This window comes from Acanthaster planci, linkage group LG03 (genome assembly GCF_054643075.1).
Source record: "Acanthaster planci isolate LZ-2023a linkage group LG03, COTS_SCS, whole genome shotgun sequence".
Classification (NCBI taxonomy): Eukaryota; Metazoa; Echinodermata; class Asteroidea; order Valvatida; family Acanthasteridae; genus Acanthaster; species Acanthaster planci.
Window position 1 is genome coordinate 3,379,937 of NC_141779.1, and position 27,892 is coordinate 3,407,828.

Consider the following 27,892-nt stretch of genomic DNA (forward strand, 5'->3'; position numbering starts at 1 on the left):
GTTGCCTTTTGCCATTGCATTGAATCCCCTTTACTTTTTCACTGGTATCCTTTAGCAAATAGAATCTCACTGGCTGCGACAAACACCCCTGGTATGATGGCCATTAGCGTACCCAACTTTTCATTGCCGCCTGGTAGCACAGCTTCCATGGTTCAGCTTGCGGACCCTATCAACAACAGATTTCCTGTGCAGGAAAGCAAAGATGTAGCCGGAGTCGAGGTCGTCACATTTAGCAGTCTGACACCAGGCACCCTCTACCAATATGAGCTACGTATTCAGCCTTCAAGTGGACAGTACATTGTTGACAGCATAGCACAGATTCGCAATGGTTTGTTCCACAAAGTTTAATCAGCGTAACATACCCAAATCTAATTAGTCCAATTTAGTGAACCCCAAAGCATACAGATGTACTGGGTGCAGAAAAACTTTAGCTTGGCAAAAACAAATTATTACTCAAAATGTCATGTCTACGGTTACATAGGTTGTGACTGAAATTCTTTGTTTTGGGAATGATCACCTAGTACCTCATTTGGGCCTGGATTGTTAACTTGAGGGCGCTTTTCTTGTAAGACAGCAACCATAGTGTTTACATTCTGATGCTGTATTCGTTCACCCTCACTCATCTCTGCCCAAAGTTTACTATAGGGGGGGTTCAGACAGAAGTTGCCATGGAATGCATGCTTGATAACTGTCCACATTCGATACCTGATGTTGGTTGTTCACACGAAGTTGTATATTTTCCAGTGAATAAAGCCGAGAATGAATCCCAATCTTAATTCTTGGAGATTGTTGGCCACACTCTGTGTTGTCTTCTGCCAGTAATTTGTTCCTTTTGTTGTGGTCTTTTCCAGCTCCGCGTCCACCCGGCTCATTTAGCTTCTCCAATCGACAGGTGTCCAGCATCACCGTAACTGTCACTCCCTCGACACAACCAAACCGTGTTGACTACTACAAAGTCACTTACACGGAGCGTAGCACCGAATCCAGTGCTAGTGCTCGAACGGCGGGGAATGCTGTCACATTGACCGGTCTGAATCCCAACACCCCTTATGACGTTACTGTGACATCTGTGGCTGGCTTGGGTAGTGACCTGGAGGAGAGCTCTTCAATCTCCAAAGCGTTTACTCTAAGTACTGCCCCAGATTTCAAGCATTTCCCACAAATTCTATTGCACCTTTAATTCAACACCTGTAACTGAAAATGTCAAATCAGTAAAGTCCTCTCTTTTGTTTAGTGATTTCCTCATCTCCTAATTTGTTACAGATTGGAATTTTCATTCTTTTACCTCACAATTACTCTAAACTGCAAGTTTGGATAGTTTTGCTACACACTTAGAGGAAAAGTGTTTCCAAATCTCAGTCGGGTAGACCAACGCTGGTTCATTATCCATCTGGACCTCAACCTGAGATGCATAGGCATCAATCACTTCAAAAGTTGAGGGGGAACATAGCCTTGATAAGAACTAATGTAATTGTGAAGCATGGGATCTGGGGCCGTTGGATCCTAGTTTAACGGCAACTAAATGTCTGAGGCAATTTTTGACCACAATTTTCTAAGCAAGTGCTTTAAGATTTATTTCAATTTGCAAATAATATCAGCTGAAATATGAAATAAAGTGGAAGGGGCTCGCGGCAATTGATAATATATCCCCCTTTAAAAAGTTGGGGAAGTGTTCCCCCATCCAACACTGATTGATGCCCATGCTAAGGTGCAAAGAGGATTGACTTTAGATGGACTTGTTTGAATCAGTGTCATGTGTCATGGTAATTGGAATAGTCTCCGAGTTATGCCGTCCTGAAAAGAGCGCTTTCTGGCCGTCATTTGAACATTCAACCAGGAAGGGGATAGGAAAGAAATGTGACTCTTCAAGTCTAGGACATTGAAGAAAAACTTGCAGTGGGCATGTAATTTGTGGGAGATACTGTTATTTGGAGGCAGTTCCTGGATGAGCGTGTCAAAGAAATTCAAAAGAAAGAAACAAGTTTTTAATCCAGCAGGTTTTTGAGTGAGGTAAGAAAAGTAAAGCCATAGGTAAAAACAAAATTAGGCTTCCCTCAGAAGTGCACCGGTAAACATGTTGATATAAGGTAGGCAAGCAGAGCGTTTGTGAAAATAAGGCACAGAAATATTCTGTAGAAAATCAACCATTCCTAGGCTTTGACGCCTTATGTAGGTTGCCAAGTGGTGTACAAGGCTTCTGATGCTTGTTTCAATGGTAGGCGATTAGTTGTAAGTTCAAGTGATTTTGAAACCCAAAGCATGCAAGCCAGGCATACCAGTAAGTCACGGCTAGGCTAGCGGTCAATATCTCACAAGAAAGCGAAATGAAATAGCGATCAGGCTGGCAGGGCAGCAAGCAGCTGTACAAGTGACCAACCAAGCCAATGAATGAAGGAAACAAGGTTAGCACTCAGCAAAACATTTTCCTTGCAGGCAAAATGCAAGTAGATTTGTCCTAATTTTGCGAGTTAAATCTGCCATATAGGTAATCTCCAATTTGTAGAGTCCAATAGCCGTGTTTGAAATATTGAAGCATTGCACCGGGTAACATGTCAAGAGTTCACAAGAGTGTCATTTCCATTTCTTGTCCTGCAGCCTCCTTGGAAGTTGATGCTCGGCGGGCGACCTTTCTAAGCTTGACTTGGGCTAGTCTTGGTGATGATATCACTGAGTACATAATGGAGTACAGTCCCAATGGGGCCTCCCCACCGTCCCCTATCACTGGTATTACCAACCGACAGGTTTTTCTGGGGCTGTTGACCCCCGGCACAGAGTATACATTTGAATTATATGCCGCCCCTGGTGGAGTACAAGGAGATTTGATCACTTCTCAAGTAGTGCAGACATGTAAGTAGCCTTATACAAAAGCATGCACCCTATCTGGACTACTTTGTAACCATCCTTATGGAAGTCATACCATAAACTCAAGTCATTTGCAAGAGATCTTGAACTGTAGCAGTAAAGGTTCTTATTTTGCTACAAATTTTGAGTTCATTGTTTCAATGTTTTTGTTAAGATTTGATACGAATTTAGAGTTTGACTTTTGCTTTTCTTTCATTTCTAAGCATGGTTTCTTCTGTGCATTTTATACATTTCGATGAAAAACGCAGTGCCAGAGGCAGTCACAAGCTTTGACATTACAACAAACGAGACAACCATCAGCCTATCCTGGGCTCCACCTGCAGGGCGAGCAGACGCCTTCAATATCTCATACACCCCAGGGGGTACTGAGGAACAAACTATCAGTGAAAGACAGTTCACCATCATGTGCTTGGAGCCTGGCACCCAGTACCAAATCCGTGTCGTCAGCCTTCAAGGTGGCTTTCGAAACTTAGATTCTGACACCGAGGTTCAAACTGTTACAACAGGTTAGCCTTATTCCTGATTATTTTTTCCCCCAAAAAATATCCTTAAAATTCCACTCACACTGACTGATTCGTTTTATGATCACTTTGTAGAGTGAAAAGCAGTCCTGTTGGTTTTATCGATAATTCTTCTCTTTTGATCCTTTAAGTAGTGGATTGTGTTTTCTTTGTCAGTTGCTGGTGAGTCAGGAGCTATCAACATCAAAGACATTGGATCCATGTCGGTCACCTTCACTTGGAACCCTGTAAATGGTGCCCAGACCTACACTGTCACCCTGTCGCGGAGTGGTGTGACTGAGGAAACTAGAAATATAGCCTCCTCTGCACCTCGATCTCTGACTTTGCCCATCCAGAGCGGTACTTTGAACTACACGATCCAAGTGTCAGCAGCTGGGACAAATATCATGACGTCACAGATGTTTACATCACGTAAGGTTTATGAATGAAATCCCTTCCTTGACACCCTCCTAGACTTTAGGCAATCTTTAACTTCCCCACCCTATGGCAGCAGTTATGCCCTGACGTCCACGAGGACGTTAATTCTAGGCCTGGACCGTAAGTGTACATGTATTACTGTCCCAACGGAGGAAGCTATTCCAAAAGATTGTTTTGTGTCATTTGCTTAATATTGTTATAAATCTTGTAGGGAAATATTCCAAAAGTTTGTTTTCGTGTCATTTGCTTGATGTTGGTATAAATTTTGTAGGAAGCTATTCCAAAAGTTTGGTTTTGTGTTTGTGTGTCAGCCCCTAATCTCCCAGGAAATTTGACCACTATCTATAAGACTTCTAAGGATTTCGCCTTTAGCTGGGGCTCATCACCTGGAGCATCTGATTATATGATCACCTACTATGAAACAGGTAAGCTCTACTGTCAAGTGCTAAATTATGAGTTGTATGTACTTCCTCCTGATTATATTTTTACCTACTTTATAACAGGTTAGTCTGTCTTTAAAGCAAAAGTACTAAATCATGAGTCTAATTCCCTAGTCCTGATTACGTCATCAGTTAACATCATCAGTTACTATGAAAAGGCAAAGTAAAGTTAAAGTACTAGTTCACAAGTCTAACGTCCTTAGTGCTGTTGTTGTGGCCATGTGATCTTCAAATTGTAAATTCAGTGTTTGATGTCATTCTCTATATAGCTCTATGGTTTTACCACAATCGTTTCATCAATACATGCCAATTTATTGCTCGTTTTAGCTGTCTAAACCAAAAATTGGGATTTGAACAATAAATACGTCATTTCTCCTAACTATGGCAAACGCAATTAAAATGGTATGGATTTTCAAAAAAATGGGTTTGGTCATGCAGTGTTATCTTAAAATTCTTGAAACCATCTTCATTCAAACACCTCAGATTTTGAATTTTGCAAAATTGGTGTGGCCTGTTAAACACATATGTGTTTTCCTTTACCATGGAGAGCAGTGCTTTATGTTTTCCTGTTTGTTCCTACAATGTAACTCTTTCCCGTAGACTAAGCATATGGTACCATCAAGGGCAGAATTGAACAAAAGACTTTCCAACAAGAATAGGGAGAGATCCTTTGTTATCTGTGTGTATCTGTCCTCTGTGGTAAAGCAAAATGTGTACAAGGTTACTAGACTTGATCATTCGGTGTTTAACTTTTGTTAATAGGAACCAGTAGCGTCAGGTCAGTTGAGGTGTCCAGCTCAATCACTCAATATGAAGTCACTGGTCTCACTCCTCAAACCTCGTACTCTTTGGAGGTGAGGGCACTCCTGAAGACCGCCAGTGATGAGTGCATCACAGTACAAAGCGAGCCTCGATCAGCTGTGTTCACCACAGGTCAGTCAGTACATCAGTCTGGATTCCTGTTCCGGTGTCAGAGAGTTACAAGTTGAGTTTCCATCACATGTGAAACTCATTGTTATTCACTCAAAGACGTGCAGGAAAGCTGATACCTCATACTCTCATAATTGAGAACAATTTTCTCACTGTTCCATTCACTTTCAAGCGTTATGTCATGTTTCTGCTGTGTACGCTGGCTTTTAAAAAAAATTTATTGGATCATGAACGTAGCTTGAAATTTGGCAGGGTTTATGGGCAGTTAGCTTGAAATTTGGCAGGGTTGATGGGCAGTTGGACAAAATAAAGATAGAGATAAAAATGTATGGTGATTTTTTTTTACTTTCAATTAAATTATCCAGGATTGAAGGATGAACAATCCTGTCTCAAGAAAGATAAATTTATTTGTAAACTTACATCATTCAGGGTCTGCGTATTCCTAATCAGGCAAAGTAAAAACAATACGGCCTTACCAGGCATATACAAAAGGATTCATGCATTGGTTGAAAACATATGACTGGTAGACTATTGCATCACTTACCCTTGTGATAGTTTACTATGCATATAAGTACATTGTCGAGGATGTTGGTCAATAACCGTGGTTTATTCCTTTGATCCACAGTGGCTCCTCGATTGCAGGTTGTGAGTTTCACCGAAAACTCCATCACAGTCACCGGGTTTGTTGTTGGACAGAGTCTGGACTACGCACCATCAGGGAGTGTCTTTGTGACCAACAGCACTAACCAAGTGATTTCTGGGCTGACGCCTGGAGTTGTGTATACAATCCGCCTTGTCAGTGGGTCGTCTGTGTTGGACCTCATCAGACAACAGACTAGTGAGTACTGATAGTTGCTCTCAAACTTGTGAGTGTATTGAGTAGTACTTGTTCTCAGACTGGTGAGTGTATTGAGTGGCACTTGCTCACAGACTGGTGAGTGTATTGATTAGTACTTGTTCTCAGACTGGTGAATGTATTCAAAAATACTTGCTCTCAGACTGGTGAGTGTATTGAGTAGTACTTGCTCTCAAACTGGTGATTGTATTGAGTAGTACTTGACCAACAAAATGAACCTGTCTTTGCTCAATTGCCATTCAAAGGTGATCCCGTAGACACAGTGACAAAATACACATTGTTGAGTTTTGCCTGCTGTATTAGATTTGTGTTGTCTCTCACATGGGTCACATGGGTCGGTATTCTCTCAAAGAAAGGAAACGTGTCTGAGCTTGCATATACTTGCCAAGGATGTGGAAAGGCAAAATATGCTTGACTTTTGTTTTGGTGATGGTGGCATTGGTAGACTTTACAAAAACTATGACATGCTCTTTGAAAATTTATTCGGTTTTGTAGCCCTTATCCAATTTTAACCTTTGCCCCATTTTTGACTTTGTTTTGTTGTCTACAAGCAGTGTCAAATAATGTTGGAACCAAAACTCATGTTAGGTTAAAAGTGTCACTCTGACTTTGCCGTACCTATCGTCTTTCAGTTCCTGCAAGGCCCAGCATCGTCAGCGTCACTAGTGGCTTCCCTCCAGAGACGGAGCTAGTTGTGGTCGTTGATACGCAGGGTAGCGATTATGATAACATCGACCTCGTCTACTCACCTGGTGATGGCTACAAGGCCTCTCCGGTCGTCCAGAGTGGCCAAAGATTTGTACTGGATGGCTTGACGCCAGGTCTGAGTTACAGGATCGAAGTGACCACCATAAGCGGAGATCTTCGCAGCGCTACCGTCACAAGCACAGGAAGCACAAGTTAGTGGCTTCAGTTTTTTTTTTTTGGCTGCATGTTTCACAAACACATCATCTCCCTCTTCTTTTGAATACCATGAGATACCAAGGCTCCCCTTGATTTAATCAAATTTGTACATATTTGAAATATTCACCAGCCACCCATAATCTTTACCATTCAATCACCAATGTCTCTGTTGCAGCATTTTTTAATTTAAAATTGTACTATAATATGATACCACTGAAGGTTTATAATTATTCATTTTGCTCTGATTCAAGAAGATTCTTTTGTAAACAACCCACAGTTGAATTACGTCAAAGTTATCAAGGGCCAGTGGAATATTTACCAAACGTAGCTTGTCTTCCGTTCAGTTTTTCTTGTTTAGAATCAGTCTGTTCGGATGCAAGTGACGCAAATATTACCTAGGTCCATAAAACAGGCTTAGGCTGCATCGGAATCTGTTGTCTAGAGCTAGGTTTACGTCTTTGTTCTATTTGAAATACATGGAGATGTGCAGACACTAGACCTAGCCATAGCTCTGGAAGTCCTGTTTTGGACATGACCTTAGAGCTTTTGGACCTTTGCTTCCTTGTTGTATTTTGCCTTTCGTGAAGATGAGAGGAAGGGAACTTAGAGAACTCACATAAAGGCAATTTCAAGATGTTAATGTACAAATGTAACCCATCCTAACAGAATGAGTCATGATTCACCAGAAACTCATTAGAGTTGACATGGTTGAGGTTAAATAGTAAGAGAAACCCTCTTCATTTTTCAGCAACGTAGAGCGCATTTGGACCAGGATGCCTAACACTGAGTGGTCCCTTAGAACAAAGAGCTCAGCTTGCTCTTTTTAATGCAAAACTCAAACAAAATAACTGAAACAATGTTCTCAATTCTTTGGGATAGCAAATGTGTGAGTATCTTACATCTTACATTTTTTAAATAGATGTTGAACAGTGTCTGTACTTTCTGAGATTTCTTTGCCTGTGACCTTTTCAACCCTCCAGAGTATATTTGAGAAATGGTTGTTGTTGCATTTTGTCTCAGATGCTGGTGAGCAAGGCCGTATTTACCCTCATCTTGTGGAAAAAACCTCCATCGCAGTCAAATTTGGAGCCGTGGAGTCCTCTTCAGAATACAGGCTGACTCTTAGACGGGGATCTTTAACTAGACCGGTAACCTTGACACCGGTGGAGCGTTATCACCAGTTCACTGGCTTGGAGCCTGGCTCTCTTTACGACATCACTCTAACAACCCCGAATAGAATCCCGCAAGTCACTACGATGGCTCAGATAAGAACTTGTAAGCCTGGCTTTTGTTAAGAGCTTTCATTTCTTTGTAATTCTGTTCTCACATTTTTCCCCTGTTCTTTGGTATCATTGCCTAAAGAATTGTTTCATTGACAAATTAAAATAGTTACGAGGTTTTAAAAACTCAGTAAAGGTGCAGCATATGATTATCTGCTTGTTTGGTTTAAAAATAATAAATAAAACGATCATCTAAAAAGCTCCAAAGTTACCCAAGAGATACTCAGAGGCTAACAATTACACGCAATAACACGTTCCAAAATAAGAATAATACTCAAAAGAATAGCAAAACCTAAGTGGTCACTTTTGGAAAAGTTAAAATGATCAGAAAAATCAAGTAAAAAGAGAGTTAATAACAACCTACAAAATCTTGAACTGCATTTAGCAATAAGCCTTGTGTGAGTTAGATTGAATGAAGTCTGGTACACTGAGTCATCTGATTGCACATAAACATAACAATTTGAATTCCTCAGACTAAAGACACTTGCTGTTAAGGTTCCTTGTGATTTGAGGCAAGCTTTTGCTTAGCAAGCATCGTCTCTGGAATGGCCTGGTTCCTTTGTGCCCTTCTTATTAATTGAAACAGTTCATTGGTGCAAGACGTCTCTGATGTAACTAAGCAAAACCTTGCCCCGAATCACGAGGTATAGCAACAGTGTCTTTAGTACGGAGAATTCAAATTGTTATGTTCATGTGAATTTAAAGAACTCACTATAGCAGATGATATTTAAAGTCAACTCGTAAAAGACGAAATGAAAAGGGCAGTTTAGAATTAAGAAAAGGAAAAAAAAACAACTCTTTTTCAATTTTTCCTGTTTTCAACTAGTGGTGGATGTGCCAGCTTCATTGGGCGTGATGACAAGCGCTCCACGTTCTATCACTGTCACATGGACCAGTGCTTCTGGTTTCGTCAGCCTTTATGAGCTCAGTATACGGAAGACCACAGAGACCGTTCCTGTGCTGGCAGGTACAGTGGCGGCTGCTGACCCAAACACATTCACCTTTGAGTACCTGGAGCCAGACACAGACTACTTTATGTCTGTCACATCGGTTGTCAAGCAATCGGACGGTGTCTTCCGCAGCAGAGAGTCAGCGAGCCGGACAGCACAAACTGGTAAGTTGGAGAAAAGTTTGTCCTAAAGTCTGAGGATTAAATTCAGATCAGTGAAAGATTGACAGTGGAAAGGGCTCACTTCCTAAAACGGCAACTAAAACCCAACAGTAGACTAAGAGCTAGAATAATGTGGTAGGACAACTCCTCAACATGTCTGAAAATTTTTCTCGGCAGGTTACAGCCACTGACACGTTTTGGTGCATCTCATATTAAAATTGTCTGCCTGGTCATTGCCTTTTTTGTTCTGGAAAGAAGTTTCTGAGATGGGACTGAATTTTGAGCACTGTGATAAACATTGATCACAGGAATTGGTACCTTTCACAAATTGATATAATGTGTAATGGTAGACGAGGTTGAGAGTATTGGATTTTGAACAGACTATTGAAGTATTTAATGCCCTGTGCTGAATTTTGTCGTCGCGCAAAGTTTTTTTTTTTATCAGTGTTTACCTTTCAGTCTTGTGCGTACTTTGCTCTAGTTTTCCTATGTTACAAATAGCAGTGATGTACATGTAATCGTCCATCATGCTGTTTATTGGCTTTTTGCAAAGTGAGGCCTCGTAGGGTCTAAATACCATTACAAGTGAGAGCACGGCGCCATCATAGGTTTTCAAGTTTAAGTGTGTCACTTGTTAAAAATATCAGTGAAACATGTAAGGACCAGTAACACTCAAACCGTTTGTGACACAAGTACCATTTCAGGTCAGGTGTTGGCTTTGGTTGTGTGAAGTGGTACTTGGAATCCAGGAAAGAGTACTTCCACATTTCTCTTATGAATATCCACACATTGTCAGTGTCCATCCTACAGAAACCACTGTCAAATTCTCCAATCATTGTATTATTTATTAAACATTGCCAACACTGTAATGTTTCTCCTATCGCCCTTCTCATAACAGTGACGTCAGCACTGCGTCTAGTCTCTCGATCTCAGAACACCCTGATGTTAGCGTGGGACGCTGTGCAGAATGCAGACTCCTACGCCGTTGTCTTCTCCCCAGAGGATGGAAACCAGCAGTCTCCAAGCATTGTTGAAGGTTTCCTGTCACTTGCTCTGGAGAATCTCAGAGCCGGTTTCAGATACGACATCCGTGTGGACGCTTACATCTCATCCACCATCTTGTCCATTGGCTCGCTCACTGCCTGGACAGGTAAGAATTTGTAGGAAACTCTTTTACTTGGAAGAACGGGAATTAAATGCAGGAACAGAAAGTGGTTTGCAGCACGATATTTTAATGTACACACAGGATTGAACCAGTACTCAGTATGTCAGTTACCGACTCTCCACACTGACCCCCCCCCTGAGGAATTGAAGGTACGGTGAGGACATATGATGTGCACAACCATGCAAGACATATTGTGACATCTGACGTTTCAAAACCCCTGGTCTTCCAAAGTGTGCAGCCTCAGTGTCGTTTCTTTGAAAAATCTTTCAGGTTTCTATAAGCGTTGTGGTTCATCATTCCATTATGTCGTTTGTTTGCCCTTAATACTGGAAACTGCTCCACGGTACATGTACATCACTGTGTTGGACATTCTTTTTAACCTTGTGAATTATCCTTTACCACTTGCTGTGGAAATTGTCTCTTAAGTAGGTTTTCCAATAACGTGAGTTTGAACACCACTTTGTAGTCATCCAAACTGCCTCTGAAGCTGCGACAAAGTTTGTGAAGTGACTGTGCCATTGTTGTTTGCAAAACACCGAACTTTACCACCTTGAAAAAAAAAAGTGACCATTTTTCTTTCGTTAGTCCCATCTCCCCCTGCCTCACTGACTGTGGAGGAAGTCATCAGCGTCCACATTATAATCAGCTGGGAGCCACCAAATGAACCTGGTGACTTTCAAGGCTATCTCATTACCGCTACCCCGCGAGACGGCTCCGAGAGTCAGATGATCCGCAAGGGGCGGTACGAGAGGAGACGGGCAACCTTTTACATTACCGCCCAAACTACCTACGACCTGGCAGTGTCCACCACCACGGGCACAGCAACTCACGTCTTCCTCAGTGAGCCTGCGATTGCCAACGCCACTACAGGTAGTTATGCGAGGGTGATGTTTCAACTTGTTGGATATCTTAGCACTCCTTTGCATACTTGTCATTTGTTTTTGATGTTAACAAATCAGCTCACCTCTGAAAATTCATCGGTTGAGTGGTTACACATCTGCACTAGCATTAGGAGGTCTTTGGGTTCCATTCCCACTTAAGCCAACGTCTCAGGAATTTCTCTCCCGAGCGCTCAGAAACAAAAGTCAATATTGCAGGTTGGATTTATACCTTTCAGTAAACAGAATTCTCAACAACACTTCCCACAATCACCCACTTCTGATAGTGCCTAACATGGACTTTTTAACATCACAGGGAACAGTTTTGTCGGGGAAATCATCAACCATAGGTCAACAACGACCACCATCACCATTTACTGGACACCAGCTGCCGATTCAACAACCAGATACCGAGTAGGCTATCCCTTCACTTGTCCTTGATTGACATTTGGCCATAGAATTACAATACCAATCTGATGCTGTCATTCCCATTGGTCCTGGCATAGAACAGGCTCACCTTCTCCCATCTCTGGCAAGCTGTTTCCCCCCCCCACTATCAAATCCTGGTTACATGCACAAGCAGCGGGCCCTTGACATTCAGAAACATTCGCCATATTTGCCATTCCAAGAGAACTCATAAAGCAAGTCATCTTTCACTTATTATCCCCGCAACGCAAGCCAACAGGCATATATTACCCTCATTTTGAAACTCCAAAAAATGCAAGGATTCTGTATAGTCACAAAGCATAAGTCTGATTCTTTCACAATTTTCTTGAAGTACCCTATGGGCTCAAACCATCACATTAGACTGTGTGTCAAACACGGTATCTGTAATGCTTATAACGTCTGCACATCTAGGATCACATTTCAATGATGCAGTCTTCATTATTGCACCATTCGAGTCAGCTATTCTGAACAACTATCAAAGGGAAGTTAGTTTTTCCATTAGCTGACACGATGCATGTACCATTGGTCAAGCATCGGTGAGGCAGTTCCAGGACGAAGCTGTACATTTTCATCATGACGTTTTCTGACATCAGACATATTTGTACAAATGTGTGTCCATTTATCCACAGCTGTCAGTGACAGATGCAACATCAGCAAATCAGCGTGACATAACTGTGACTGGTAATGAGTACACCTTCACTGGGCTCCCACCTGGTGTTGTCCACACAATTACCTTAGATGTTGAGGGAGTTGTGAATTCGCAGCAACAGACCGTCATGGTTAGAACAGGTAGGACAGTCTGGTATCCTGTCTTCTTTGAAGGTCATAGATCACCTGTTCTGAATCTAATTAGTCTAGCTATGCTTTCCTCAGATGCTTGCTACAGAAGAGATATTCAACCACATGCTGCCAGGTTTGATTTGAAGTTGTGTGAGGTATACCTGGGGGATTTTCCCAGATTTTCCATTTTTAAATTCTTCAAAAATTCATTTCTTCATTTGCTGGATGTTTACACCCACACGAATGACTGTCTTGTGGCTACTCTAATCTGACAGACAACATCTATTGACGCCCGGCTATTTCAGCCAGGCCTGTTGCCGTGTAAAAAGAGCCCAGATTGTGCAGTGTTACATAATTTTCTTTTGTTCCCCAAAACTGGCCCAGTGCGCTGCTGGCATCTTTTCAAATGCGGACTGTGCAGTGGTATTGTATTGCTCACCCCTGGAGCACTTTTGTCCCCGGTGGTAATCTGCTTGCGCCGAATACCACAAACAGTGGTATAATCATTCAAAACAATGACAGATTTCCTCTGCTACTGACAGCTGAAAAAATGTTGGCAATTCCCAGCAGCTCAGTCCTTTGTTCTGAGTACAGTCTTTTGTTACAAGGCCCAGTTCCCTTTGTCCAATTTCGGGACTCCGGCTATGCATGTAAAGCCAACGTCTCCGAAACTGGGCTCCCTGGCATCAAGTGGTTAAGCATTGCTCCGACACTTGAGATGTGATGAAAGCAATATCAGATAAATCTCTCTGCACCATGTTGCACCATTTCCAGTTGATTACTGAGATTTTTTTACAAGGTTTTCACGAGACTGAGCTGTCATAGGTCTTGCAGGACATTTTGTCAGCCAGAAAATTTTGGCTTTGTCTTTAATACGCTCATTCGATTCGACCCTCAGCCCCCCTGAGTCCTGCCTTCATCGATACCCAGCTGGTCACAGCAACCTCCATTGTTATCACATGGATTGTGCCCACTGACATCTCCTCTTTCCAATCCTACCTGATTAACTGGTTCCCGGCAAGCCATCGTGGGAATCGTCCACCTGTAACCGTCACCAGTGGGCCAGCTGTCAGAAATTATATCATCAACAACCTCAAGCCTGACACATCCTATGAAATCTCACTGCAGACGGTGTCTGGAGATGCCAACAACTGTGAATCCCGGAGTGAAAAAGTCTTACTCCTGGAGAAGACAGGTGCACACATTAATTATGAAGTCAAGGGATGTATTCAGTCTCTTATTTTGAATGAGTTCAGTGTCTGCCGCACATGAACCAGTTTCTTTGTTTTCCTGGTATCATCAACCAATTTCTTTCTTGTCCTGGTATCATAGGCTCTTTGATACCTCTGGAGTTTATCTACACCCAACTGTCGGACACCTTCATCGATGTGGAGTTTGGCAAAGTCACCACTACAGATGTCACCACCTACCGCCTTAGACTTTCTCAAGGCAACCAAGAGCGTCTCACCAATATCGATGGGGAAGCAGTCGGGCGACGCAGAATTGACAGTCTGATACCTGGAACATCATATAGCCTGGTATTGGAGTCGCCACAGTTGCCTGGCCAGCAACGAACTCTCATCTTCACAACAGGTACTTCAACTTAAAAAACTTGATCCGAGGTCCAGTATCATTCTTCAAACTCAGGGGCCGAGTACAGTTGAGAATAAAGGTTTACTGCCATTCCACAAACTTGCACAGAGCACATGCCGGTAAAGGATGTTTGAATTACATCACACAGTAGCTCCATAGCTCCATTGCTTTGCATGGTAATTGGATGGTAAGCTTTTGTAAATTGAAATTTTATCATAAATGCACTAGAACTCAGCTAACTCGATCAACATTTCCTCGTATAGCTGATTTTCTTATTTTTTAAATTGAACGATACTTTACAATGTCTGCTACGGTTGGAATGACACCTGTGCCTGTTGGCATGCCTGTTAAAATTAGCACTCAGCTTCATCACGAATCAATCGCTGTTAACCATCAGTTTGTGAGTGAAAGTGGAAAATGAAAAAACAACCTGTCTCATGCATTGTAATGTCCTTCCTCTTCACAGCTCCCAGCCAGCCCAATGTCATCCTCGAAGAGGTCACTCAGATCTCTGCCAACATCTCCTGGGCCGAGCCGGAGGGGAACTTTGATGGTTTCTCTGTCAACTACTCCCCGGCCGATGGCCTGACACCGTCCACCACAACAATACTCCGGGGACAGCCAACACAATATAGAATTGATGGTCTAGAGCCTGGCAAGGCCTACGCCATCACCATCACCACATTCATCGGTGGAATGGAGGCAGAGCCTGTAGTAATCTCATTCACCACCTGTAAGTGAAGTAGGACTGTTGGTCTACAAGACATGCCTCTATGGTATCACTGTCCTTGCTCTCTTTACTCCAACCTGTTGAAGCTGCTGGACAAGACACAACCCAATGCCAACATTTCAGTTTGAATAAAGAAATAAATGATAACCATTTCTACCCTTGCTCGCTCCTGGTTTTGAATGGTCATCGTCTAGAAACCCACAGTCCCAAATATCTCATTGGGGGTATGTCTTTTTGTCTACTTTGTCACATAGTGGAAGCTGGTGCACAGGAGATCGTTGTCAGACGGTATTCCAACACTACAGTTGAGGTATACTGGGGAGATGGGTCTTCACTGGTGACCAACTTCCGGGGTTACGATGTAACCATTAGTCCGTCCACCAGTGGTGTGTCGAAGACTGTCGATGGCAACTCTCGCCAAGCATCATTTACCAACCTTCAGCCAGGACAGCTATACGAGATCAAGGTTACCGTTGATGGAGATAATGACACCCAGTACACTACTGAACAGAGAACCAGTGAGTCGGCCCAAATTTATGACAGAATTGTTAACCTGAAGTGCAGAATTGGACCTGAGTCAGACTCGGGTCACAATTTGTCTTACCTGAGACTTGGCTGAAACACAAAATGACTCGAGAGCTGGCTCGACTCGGAAGAAAATGATGTAATCTATGTGACTTGAACAAATTTGACTTGTTGACCTTATCAACTTCTTTTAATATGTGTAGAAGAAAACTCTATGACTTTGTACCTTCCGAAGCACACCTGTCTTTTTTTGTTACGCCAATGTCTTATCTTACAAATATCAGCATCATATGATAGAAAACGTTAGGTCAAACCTGTTTTTCTGGTAGTCATGGGTTACGCCATCAGTAAAGTATGTTAGAAAAATCCGAGTGCTGTGTCAGTGAGGGTTATTCAGAGAACAGAATGCCACCAAGATATTGCCATGGAAAGGCCATTTTTGGCCGTGCATCTTTAGAAATAGTTAACAACTTCTATACACCAGCTGCACACAGGGACACATGAATTATTTGCAATTTTTGTTTGTTGGGGGAAGAAGATTTGTAAGTATATTTTGAGAAGCAGTTTTAATGAAACCTTTCTTCTCTCCGTTGCACGAAATGTTTTTCGAATGTTTCCCCAAATTGTCAGATGACCTATACTCAAATGCAAGTTGACACGAGGTGGCCATGCTTTTGTCGCCCTCGTTAACATAAAAAATGGCCTGTCCATGACATCCTCTTGGTGAAATCAGATGTGCTGAAAAAAATGACTTGGGTTTGAAACGACTTATAACTTGTAAAAGAAATACCTTGGCTACAACGCAGCTAAATGTTGGATTCTGTGCAAAGCTGGCAATTGTGGGATCAGAACGTCGGTGGTAGGCATATGTAGCCTTGTCACATATTCAGAAGGCATTGTCTTTTTGTCTTTGGCTTATCACTGTAGCATGGCAATGATAAAACGACAAAGCCATAGCCCCAGATTACCTGATTAGAGCATGGCAAAAGATTTGATGTTATCCAAGTAGAAATTTGTTAATTATATCTACAAACAGGGGTTATGTTCAAACCCAAATTCAATTTAAATTTAGCCCTTTCTACAGTTAATTCAGCGGCTAATTTTCAAGGCAGCAAATTAATACGGGTGATTCACAGTAGTGCGCCACCAAGAGTTTGCAACACGTTGGCCAATCATAAAGTGCAAAATTTGTCGACCCTTTCCAAAGGTGTGTTGGGCCGACAAATTTCGCGCATTGTGATTGGCCAACGTGCTGCAAACTCTTGGTGGCGCACTATTGTGAAACGGCCATATTACAATTAATTACTAATGAGTGAGAAGCATCGTAATCAAATCAGAAGGAAAATTTGCTGCACTGAATTTAATTGCAGGACATCGTGAGAGCTGCTGAGAACGAAGCTTGTTTGGCTTTCTTGAGAAAATGACAAAAAAAAAGATGAAGTTGTCAGTGGATTCACCTTCAGCTTAATAACCAGTAATCAAGATAATGATGATTTGCCCTCTCCAGAACCCAACCCTCCGAGCAGTTTGACCGTCAGCCTCTCAGGCGTCACTCCAGTGGCTCTGCCCATCACATGGGAGCCGGGCGATGCCACCTCCTCCTACGTCATCACCTACGAGAGGCAGGGCTCCAGACAGGAGGAGCAGGCAGGCAGGGTCAACCCAGATGCCCGCTCGTTCCTCATCTCTGGCCTAGACCCACTCACCAGCTACGATATCCGGGTGTTTGCGTCCGCTGGTGCCGGCAGTAATCTGGAGTTCAGTGAACCAGCGACTGCATCAGGAATGACAAGTAAGTAGAACCAAGGCAGGTGCATACCTGAAATTTATTGTGAAAAGAGTTTGAGGATATTACATCTTTATGTATTGCATTCGTTCTAATGTGTGTTGTGTTTGTTGTGTTTTGATATACCCTTGGGTAAGAAAGGGCTCTTTACACCCTCCCTCGTTAGCATGAAATTTGTGCCTTTTAAAATCCTTTTTACTCAAAAGTCAAGTTACGTTCTGGAAGACCTGATGGATTTTTTTCCAGCCGTAAAAGGTTATTTGAAAGAAACTAACTGGGGATCAAGAGGAATCTAGCAGGGCCTGAAATGTCTACTTAGACTGCGAGAACTGAAGTGATGATTAGAAAATAACTTTAGAGACACATGAATGCTGCATGTTTTGCTGTTTTGTTTGGACAGCTTCCATTCCTCCCAACACCATTTTGATCCGTTCGTTGACTGACCGCAACGTGACGTTCATCTGGCTGCGTAATAACGCCGCAGCAACCTACCGTATTGTCAGGACACTGGTCTCAACAGGCACTGAGCAGCGCATTGAGGATATTGTCAACCAGGAGTTCACATTGGACAACCTGGATCCAGCTACCGTCTACCGAATCGCCGTCACTCCGCTCACCTCTGGAGGGGATCCCCTGGCATCTTTCAGCACACAAGTCCGAACAGGTCTGTCATCCTGCGTAGAGATCTACTCTTGAATACCTGTTAAACAAGAGTTTGTGTAAACACAATCTGGCTGTCTGTTATGTATAGACTGGCACGGCCAGATGCTTCCCCCCAACTCACCTCAGGCAGACAAGTTAATATGCTAATTCACATACAAAGACCACATAGGTAGACCATTTGTTGAACTTAAATTTGGCCTCTGTGCACAGCTTAACTGTTGAAAAAATCATGAGGGTTGGGTAAAAAGTACGATTCAAATGATTGTTGGGAGCAAGTATCCGTGGCATTTGGGTGTATTTCAAAAGACTGCAGGTATGTCTTGGATTTCTCAGTGGTCGATATTGTCAGCCGCAAACAACAGTGTTTACAAATGGTTAATTACTCATACAGTGCCATAAAGACCTATCTCAGCATGGCAAAATTCAAATGACTTGGCTCACAAACTTATGGAAGCACCTTGGCAGTGGCTTTATGCATTTATGCATGTGTCCTCTCCAGCCATAGCCAAGTGGTAAAAACTGCACCAGTTATGTCTCAAACAAAACTGTAAAGGGCCATTTGCCATTTACAGTAGCTGAGGTCTCTTAGTAGGATCTACTTGAATGCCTGGTGACCCTGTCATGAGCATTAGTGGTCAAAACTTTACTCCAAGTGATCAGGTCCAGACACACGTCCTTAGCCTGGGATATCCTGGCTTCAGTGAAGTTACATGACACATTTAATGCACGCCATTTGGATACAAGAGTTGCGAATTTGCTGTTCTGATTATTTCCAGAAGTCAGCTGCAAAACTAAGACCTTGTGCAAAGATTTGTTGTGGACATCTTTAGTGTCCTACCAGACCTGGGCAATATCGTCGTCTGTTACTGAGATTTTGAAACATGTAGCTTGGCCAGCAAGACAAAGTGGCGTGTGTAATGTATAAAATTTTATCGATCTTTACATTTAATGGATTTCCCGATTTACAGACCCTTCCGCAGTTCCGGGGATTTCTTTTGGTAATAGCGGAGACTTCCAGATTCTCGTCCAGTGGACCAATCCTGTTGGATACTTTGATCGTTTTGAGGTAATTTTGTTCAGTTCTTTGACATGATTTGAAATTCCCAGCAAGGTTCTGAAGCCTTGGCTTCAGCTTTATTATTTTATGCTCAGCCGCAGTCTTCCTGAGTCTTAACCTCTGGTTAGCACTGTTTAATACTGAAGGCAAACGAATGCTGTAACTTGACTTGACTCTTGATAACACCGGCATTAATGGCATCATTTATTGCTGAACCATTTCAGTTCAAGCACCTGTCAATACATTTTATGCTTTCGGCCTTATTACACCACAAGTGGTTGAGTGCACAACCAGACTTTTGGTGCTGTCCACCATGTGAACACGCAGATGTGATCAAAAGACACAAAAATGCTCTTTGAATGGTGATTGATGTGGAACCCTTGATTTCAAAGTGCTGATGATTTAACCTGTTGTTGGCACAGGTGTCTTATGTCAATATGGAGGGTGTGACTATCTTTGCTGGAAAGCTGCCACCTGGCCCAACCAACCAACTCTTGTTGGATGATCTCCCAGCAATGACAAACGTTGATGTCATTGTGGAAACAGTGATTGAAGCTGCTGGCACTTTCCCGGAACAGAAGAGCGTTCCCACCACTGCAACTGGATTCACTGGTGAGTGAGAATAAGTTAGTGAGTAAAGGAGTGAGTCAAATAAAGTGCATGTGCCAGAATAAATCCTGAATCATTGGGACAGTTTCTTTTAAAAATTTTAAAAATTCCTGTGTGAATAAATCCCAACGTCACAGGTGAGTTGAGAAATTTGCCTGTGGATGGATAAAATGCCAATCAAACCATTTACCTGTGTAATGGAAAAATCAATATTATGGGGTGTGACTGTACCTTGTGTTGGGATGATTAAGTCGGGGTGAACTGATGATCCACCGGTGTGGATTGATGATCCACCGGTGTGGATTGATGATCCGCCGGTGTGGATTGATGATCCGCCGGTGTGGATTGATGATCCGCCGGTGTGGATTGATGATCCGCCGGTGTGGATTGATGATCCGCCGGTGTGGATTGATGATCCGCCGGTGTGGATTGATGATCCGCCGGTGTGGATTGATGATCCGCCGGTGTGGATTGATGATCCGCCGGTGTGGATTGATGATCCGCCGGTGTGGATTGATGATCCGCCGGTGTAGATTGATGATCCACCGGTGTGGATTGATGATCCGCCGGTGTGGATTGATGATCCGCCGGTGTGGATTGATAATCCGCCGGTGTGGATTGATGATCCGCCGGTGTGGATTGATTGATCCGCCGGTGTGGATTGATACGCGTGTATAGAGGGGCTTGTGGGGTACCGGAACAATGGGAAGTACCCCATAGGGTACTTGTGGGGTACTGAGACGGTACTCGAGAAGGATTTCACGAAGTAGATATTTCAAATTTACTCAAAAAGGAGGAATTTTCAAGTGCCATTCATCCGTTGCAAAATGAAGTATTTTAAATAAGGGACGTTCAGTCGAATTTCCAAAGTAGAAAAAAGAATCTGGTGCAAATGGGAGTGATGTGAAAATTTGTGCGTGTTGTGCGGGTGTTTTGGGATTAAGCCAAATGAATTGTACAAAGGTAGTTTCCATTGGAGATAAACTAGACACAGAGCCCTCGTCTGACTCAGGGGCGTAGCAATGGGGAGGGGGGCCCACGCCCCCCAATAATTAATTCCAGTTAGGAAATAGAGCTTCGGTTGGCAAATGAATCCAAAATGATATATGTTGGCTGTCGGCATTTTCCCTGAAGCATGAAGGGAGTTGTCTGGACCCTGCTTCACTTCTGGATACCGAGCCACTGGGTCAAGACAGCTTTCATTGAACTTTAATGCAGGGTTGTTAAATGTTTTCAATAAAATATTGATGTGTGCATTTCTGCTGAGGTAGAAATATCCTAAAGGTCAAGCAGATGCATGCTCACTGCCACCAATGAAAAAGTCAGTTTGGTCAGAGAGGGGATCTTCTAGTCGGTGAAACGATCCTCTAAGAATTCACCAGCTAGAGAATACCGTCCAATTTAGTTACACCTTTTCCTCTCTTCAGAAATGGAAAAACATTTTATCATATTTGAAACTAGATGACATGTTAGCCATCCCTGTTTTGTTTGTTCAGGTAACCTTGCCACGCTGGTCCTCTACCCTTTCCGGCACACTTCAACATCCCTAGGGTTTGCTTGGCTTCCTGTCGACTTTGGTGATGCTCAGTTCAAGGTTTATCTGACCTACATCTGGGAAACACCCCCGAGGCCTACAGCTTACCACGAGATCATCTTTGATGATCTGAACACGCCAGTCTTCTACAAAGCATTTGACACTGTGACTTCGGTGACAACCACTCCGTCCATTCCTTTGCAGCCCGGACAGCCTTACTACATCAGGATTGATGCCAACACAGTTGCTAGTGGACAATTTGAAGGGCGATTTAAAACCAGTATGTCAGCTTTCTGGTTGGTAAAAGCATTAGTTAATGGCCCACTGGGTCTGACGGACCATTTTGTAGACTAACCAGTCATTCCTTCCTTTTCAAATGATAGCCAGTTCATCTCGCCAATTTTAGCGATCACCTCTTTCTTTTGGGGCCTGTATTCTACTTTTACAACCCTGACCAAAAGCCCAATTCCAATTCAGCTAAAACTCTTACTTAAGGCCTACGTGGATTGCCTATTTCTCTTCATCTTTTGTATTTTATTTATGGGGTTATGGGCAAGATTTTGTTCTTCATTTTAAATTTGCCAACATTGAAGACAGCGTCTTGTTTTGGTTAGGATCTGAACCAGTGAGGAACCTCCAGACGCTAAACAAGGGCATCAGCTTTGTGACTTTTGGCTGGCTTCCTCCGGTCAACCAGAACTTTGAGTACTATGAAGTGGAGTACTACCCCCCAGATGGCCAACAGGAGGAAAAGTTCCAAGTCCCCAAGGATGTCACTTCAGCAACGGTGGAGGGCCTCACCCCAGATAAACTCTACAAATTTATTGTGACCACAGTAACAACAACTCTATACAACTTGCCAAGTGCACCAATGGACATCTGTGAACGGACAAGTGAGTTTCCGTCTGCCTTTGTGCTTGATTTTAAAGCTCATTTAAAGCTGTACCAGAAGGACTGGTATTTTTTGCTTTAATGAGACTTTCAGAACATGGCATGCCTATCCAGATTGTTGCCTGTATGTCGCTCCTTGAGATATAATGTTGGGAACTTCCTATGCCGGACAAAAAATCTAAATCCAAACTTTTAAATCTGTTATGTGTGTGTGACCATCATGGTGGAATTTCTTAATGTTTATTTTGTATTGCAAAATATCTTCATAGATTTCTACGTGAGACTTTGTGGGACTTTCTTTTTTCAGTCCACAGTTCCAAGTGTAAACAGTACTGCAATTGAAAATATGAGCATTCCCCTAATTCCACTGTGAATAAGGGAATAAATACGTGCTTGGCTGGTCTTAAACATGCATTTAAGACCGGCTCCGGAGAATGGACCTGGCTAATGCCCAAGCCACATGCGAGGGCATTATCAGGGTTCGTTCTCCTGAGTCGGTCTTAAAACATTAGTTGAAGACTGGCCAAGCACAGATGTATTCCCATTCATAAACACCTTTTTATTCAGAGAGTCAAATAAAGTCAACATAAAATGGATTGCCAACGATTTTGTTCGAAAACATTACTTTCATTTTCCCAAACACCCCCGTCCATTTTATGGTATATTCCTTCTGACAGTTGTCCAGTAGAATCCCCTTCAATGACCTTTGCGCACGCTTGGTGCGTCTCGCGCTTACAGACTCCTGACCAATCAGACCCGATTAAGCTGTCTGGTATCCACGTGCCAGCACGTGATTTACGCATGCAGCGGGCATTGTCAAATGTTAATACACGGTCGTGTGACAGGTTTCGACCAATAGGAATAGAAAAACTGTCTGAGGTATTTATGAATGTCGGGTCAATTACCAATTTCCTATGCTGTGTTGTATTCAGTCGTGTTGACTCTTACATTTGTCTTCCTCTTGCTGCACACAGCCACGTCGCCTGGTGCCCTTGTCATCAAGGACGTAACCACCACTACAATCAGAGTCACTTGGGGCATCCTGTCTAATGCCATGGAGCCTTACCTTCTCCGCGTTGACACCAGCCCGCCGACAGATGCAGCAGTCAACAACACCATTCGCTTCTACACAATCAGGGGCTTAACCCCCGGCCAGAGATACACGATCTCTCTCATCTACAGCGTCGCCGGGTCTAGTCAACAGAGCAGCATTGTCCAGAGAACGCGTATGTCTTGGCCATACTTTAAATATTCATCAATACCTTGAGGAATGTCAAAATCTGATTGGATGAAAGTTACCGAACCTGTCAGGAAAATATGCACTAAATATGAAGTCAAGGGGTCAAGGGTCAAGGTTAGAGCCAGGGTTAGGGTTAGGGAAGATTTGATGGGTAGATGCAGCATATCTGTCAGGTACTGCTCATATATTGATAGCTTGCCACGAAGTAGGCGATCACATTAGGTCACTCTTTTGTCTTTTCTTGTGGTTACGGTTGAGGCCACCTTTGAGTCAATTATATGTATCTCTGACATTCCATGGGGTTGAGTTTTGGCCTTCGCGGAATGACCATGTTTCCAAGCTGATACTTTTGAAAGGCACCAAGAGACATAGCTGTTTGTGAAACCCATAAACTGTCTGAACATTCTTGGTTGCAATCCCAAGACACTCCTGATTTTGCCAGATTAATTTTCCCTGGGCAAAACTTTCCACCTCGCCTTGAGATTTTTTTTTCCTGTCTTGTTTGTTGTTATCACCTTGAGTAGCCTTTGGGTCCATGGTTGTCAACCCTCTTGAAAACTCTCACACTTGGGTAAAGTTGGCTGGAAAAGCCAGAACAGACTTAAAGTTCCCCTTGGTTTGTGTCAGAAAAAAATTGCCAGCAAATTTTGCAAATTTCCAGCTTGCAAGTGTTGCATTCAAGTGTCAGAACTTGCCGATCATTCACACAGTTAATAAATGCCAATTTCTCCTGACGTTCTCATACGGATCTCTGTTTCATTATGCAGTACCACTAAGTATTCCTGCAGTGACAGTAAATGCCACCACAGCTCTGACAGCAGATATAACCTGGTCTGGTTTCCAGGGTGATCCCATCTTTGATCGATACAGGTAAAGACCTCTTGCATTCAACTGTGTAAACAGGGAACCGCACCCCAGAATCCCTCTTGACAGTTGAGCTTTACATTGGTGCTGTCAGTATTGGGTGAAATTATTCCCAAATGTTAAATTGCCGGGAAGAAACTCTGTAGAGGTGGTCAGTCAATCTTATGAGGTGTTTTCCTCATTCACAAGTATGAGTTAACCACACCAGGCCAAAAGCCTGAGTTGTTACTGTAATCGATGTCTATAAGGTAATTGCCGTGTAAAGTGACACCCAACTAGCTTCCAGTATCATCAGTTTTAAATGACCATAACTAAGTTCTGGAGTATAAGACATGTATATAAGAAGTGCCTTACCATGGTGTAATGAACAAACAATGAAAGTCGCATGGTTAGAATAATCTCCTGCAAAGCCCCGTTGGAATTGGGTTAAAAGCTAGGAAGAAGTGTTGATGATGTACATGTAGGTTCTTGACATATCATGGGATTCCCGGAATTGCAACCCACACGTTACGGGTTCGAGCTCACCTCAGCTATTCATTCCTGTCCCATTTGCCCCAACACACACTCACAGGATATCATACAGAACAGTAGGTGGTCCTGAAATTACGGCAGGATTTGTAGAGAAGAGCCAACCTCTTCGGTTCACTGTGAGGAGACTGGAGCCGGAGACTAACTACACGTTCTACGTAGTCTCTGTGAGTGGACCTGAAGGTGAAGAGACATACAGCAGTCCACAAAGTGCCACTGGACGAACAGGTACATGGCAGAGAAAACCCATCGACACAAACCCAAGATGGGTCTTACTGGCTGCGTCTAATTCCGACTGGCAGTGCCACTGGTCGTATATTGCGACCATGTCCTGTGAACCAGTTTGCTTTTTCACGCGCGTTTTAATGTTCTTGAATGACCCATGACACATTGCATTTTGAGCATGCGCTTTTTAAATACTGAACAGGCTGGCTGACATGTGGGTTACAAACAGCTGTCATGTGAACTTTGGTACAAAGTCATTGGTTTTGACATCCTTGTACCCACATGATTAATTGTTGATCCTTCCCAATGCAAATAACTACACGTTTACCATGTAGGTTAACTCAAACCCAGAAATATGTTTTTGCGGTGGTCATTGGTTGAGTGCTTTTGCACTTCAGTTGATACCAGTGTGATGTCACTGTTTTGACTGGACAAGAAGTGGAGATTAAAATTGGTTCATAGCCGGTTCCAAATGGCAGAAAGCAAGTGGACAAATTTTAAGTTAATTATGTCCTTCCAAATTTGCTGTTACGTGCTGTGAACCAAACGTGTACTTTCTTCGAAACGGAAAGAGAGAGCAGCAGTGGAAAGAATTGTGTTGACCAGGGTGAAAAAAAATATCTTAGGGTGAAAAAAAATATCTTAGGGTGAAAAAAAATATCTTTCAACTATGTTGTCTGCTTTCTTGAACCATGGATGTCACTGCCTCACATTTTGTCTCATGCTTTGATGTCACAGACATGTTTCTGGTTAGACGTTGCGAAAAACACACCCCAGACTTGTTGATTATTTGAATTCAATGTTTGCGGTTTGCCGGCAGCTCAACTTGCCCCAGCAGAACTTGCTGTTCAAGACGTGACTACCACCACCATCACCATCTTCTGGGGGGATGCCTCTGGCCTGGATGGCTTTGTACAACACACTGTTACCATCGCGCCCAGTGAAGGAGTCCCAACAATTGATCTTAACAATCGAGAGGCCACGTTCTCAGGCCTGACCCCGGGAAGAGAGTACACCATTCGTGTAGTGGCGGTCGGGGTACAAGACGTGTCTGGAGAAGTCACCGATCGAACCTGTAAGTCCAATTCCAACCGTGCCAAAAATTCCAACCAGGTTACATTTCACGCTTGTGATCAACTCCAAAGTTAAGGTTAGGGAACACCGTGACATAAGTTTTGTCAGAATTAATACAGTATTTGAAGTATCATAATGTTGCTTTTTGTACACAAAAATTATGTTTTATGAAAACACAAAGGTGCAGGTGCAAATATTAATTTGTTTAAATTCATAGAGCTCTGTGTTTCTCTCTTTATTGGTCAAAGTTTTGTCTCAAAATAATGTTGGATTTGTGAAATATTTCTTTCTTTTCAGTCCCAAACCCACCGGTGAATCCAAACACTCCCTCACTGTCAGGTTCCGTCACACCTGTGTCTCTGTCCGTACGATGGACCGCACCAAGTGGAGATGTTACAGGCTATAGGGTAAGCGGTCCATGTATAACCTCTTGGAGCTTCTCCATGGCAGCCAAGTACAAATCACAGTCGGGTTTGCATTATCAAGAGTCCGCTGCTTAACCACATCGCGCCAGGGGGCATTTATAAATGTTGTTGATGCTGGGACAGGGTAATTTTCATTTTTTTCTGTTTTTAAAATTCTTTAAAAATTCATATCTTCATTTACTGGACACCCACACGAAGGACTGTGTGGTTTCTACTTTAATTTGACGGACAAGATCTATTGACGCTGGAGTATTTCAGCCAGGCCTGCCGCCTTGTAAAAAGAGCCCAGATTGTGGGGTGTTCAGTAATTTTCTTTTGTTCAAGAAACTGGCACAAAACTGACCTCTTTTCAATAGGGGCCAGATTTAGTATGCAGCGGTACTGTGTGGCTCATCGCTGCGGTGGTAGAGCACTTTTGTCCCCGGTGGTAATCCGCTCGCACTAAATGCCCCAAACCGTTGTATACTGTTTCAAAAAAAGGCTGGATTATCTCCACTATTGAGAGTGAATAAATGTTGGCAATTCCCAGCAGCCTGGTCTTTTGTTACGAGTACGGTCTTTTGTTACAAGGCCCGGTTCCCTTTGTCCGATTTTGGAGACACTGGCTATGCGTATAAAGAATACGTGCCTGAAACCCGGATCCCCAGCGGCAAGTGGTTTAACCTTTGATGATTGTGTAGCATATATTTATGTGTGTCTTAGGTAAGGTTTGCAATTGTAACCTCTGTCACACTGTATCGGTGCTTATAATACCTGGTGAGTGGTCACACCCTGTTGTTAATGTCTTTGTTGCCCTGAATATCGTACACTCCTCTTGGCCTGAAATCTCACCCAAAGCCAAGGCGTTTGATAGCAACATTAAGCAGCATTAAAGCCTGGGAGACGATGATCAGGTGTCACTCTCATCACTCGCAGAGGATGAAATTTTCCCCTTGAGATCATCTTGAGTGAACTGTCAATCTTTGTTTTGGGGTTGCCAAAGCCTTGAGCAGATGGAGGATTCTGAAGGCAGGGGTTAATAAGGGCATAAATATATGATTGGTCAGTCTTAAACATGCATTTAAGACCGGTTCAGGAGAATGGATGCGACTAATGCCCGAGCCACAGGGGAGGGCATTATCAGCATTCAGTCTCCCAAGCCGGTCTTGGCCACGCACATATTTATTCCCATTTATAAATACCTTTTTTTAGTCTGATGGTAAAAAAAAGTCAATGTATGATGGATTTCCAACGATTTTGTTCTAGAATTTTACTTTCTTTTTCCCAAACACCCCTGTCCATTTTATGGTATATTCCTTGTGTAAGTTGTCTAAAAGAATCTCCTTATATGGACTTGGCACATGCGTGGCAGATTCATGACCAATAGGGATGGAGTAAACTGTCTCATATCAAGGTATCAGCAGGTGTTTTATGCAGCGGGCATCATCAATAATAATACATGGTCAAGTTGTGCATTGTTGAATAGGGAGAATGTCTGAGGTATATTTATGAATGCCGATTTCATACTTTTAGGGACTCAGAACAGCGTAACCTGTTCCGTTTATGAGGCATCGCCTTC

At 42.9% G+C, this 27,892-nt stretch overlaps 1 protein-coding gene across 1 annotated transcript in view; it reads left to right on the forward strand.

Moving 5' to 3' along the window:
* LOC147799560 (uncharacterized) overlaps positions 1–27,892 on the forward strand; it is a 92,341-nt gene that overhangs the window by 6,932 nt on the left and 57,517 nt on the right. The window contains exons 3-32 of the mRNA XM_087133984.1: positions 56–328; positions 852–1,130; positions 2,596–2,847; positions 3,111–3,368; positions 3,540–3,794; positions 4,112–4,225; positions 5,003–5,173; positions 5,796–6,008; positions 6,659–6,925; positions 7,950–8,204; positions 9,036–9,323; positions 10,219–10,470; positions 11,071–11,355; positions 11,680–11,777; positions 12,440–12,599; positions 13,489–13,785; positions 13,923–14,183; positions 14,650–14,916; positions 15,168–15,431; positions 16,946–17,230; positions 17,625–17,888; positions 18,856–18,953; positions 19,367–19,556; positions 21,050–21,367; positions 21,702–21,980; positions 22,953–23,204; positions 23,986–24,088; positions 24,654–24,838; positions 25,656–25,910; positions 26,207–26,316. Coding sequence (XP_086990110.1) covers positions 56–328; positions 852–1,130; positions 2,596–2,847; positions 3,111–3,368; positions 3,540–3,794; positions 4,112–4,225; positions 5,003–5,173; positions 5,796–6,008; positions 6,659–6,925; positions 7,950–8,204; positions 9,036–9,323; positions 10,219–10,470; positions 11,071–11,355; positions 11,680–11,777; positions 12,440–12,599; positions 13,489–13,785; positions 13,923–14,183; positions 14,650–14,916; positions 15,168–15,431; positions 16,946–17,230; positions 17,625–17,888; positions 18,856–18,953; positions 19,367–19,556; positions 21,050–21,367; positions 21,702–21,980; positions 22,953–23,204; positions 23,986–24,088; positions 24,654–24,838; positions 25,656–25,910; positions 26,207–26,316 — 6,848 coding nt within the window. The remainder of the gene's footprint in view (positions 1–55; positions 329–851; positions 1,131–2,595; positions 2,848–3,110; positions 3,369–3,539; positions 3,795–4,111; positions 4,226–5,002; positions 5,174–5,795; positions 6,009–6,658; positions 6,926–7,949; positions 8,205–9,035; positions 9,324–10,218; positions 10,471–11,070; positions 11,356–11,679; positions 11,778–12,439; positions 12,600–13,488; positions 13,786–13,922; positions 14,184–14,649; positions 14,917–15,167; positions 15,432–16,945; positions 17,231–17,624; positions 17,889–18,855; positions 18,954–19,366; positions 19,557–21,049; positions 21,368–21,701; positions 21,981–22,952; positions 23,205–23,985; positions 24,089–24,653; positions 24,839–25,655; positions 25,911–26,206; positions 26,317–27,892) is intronic.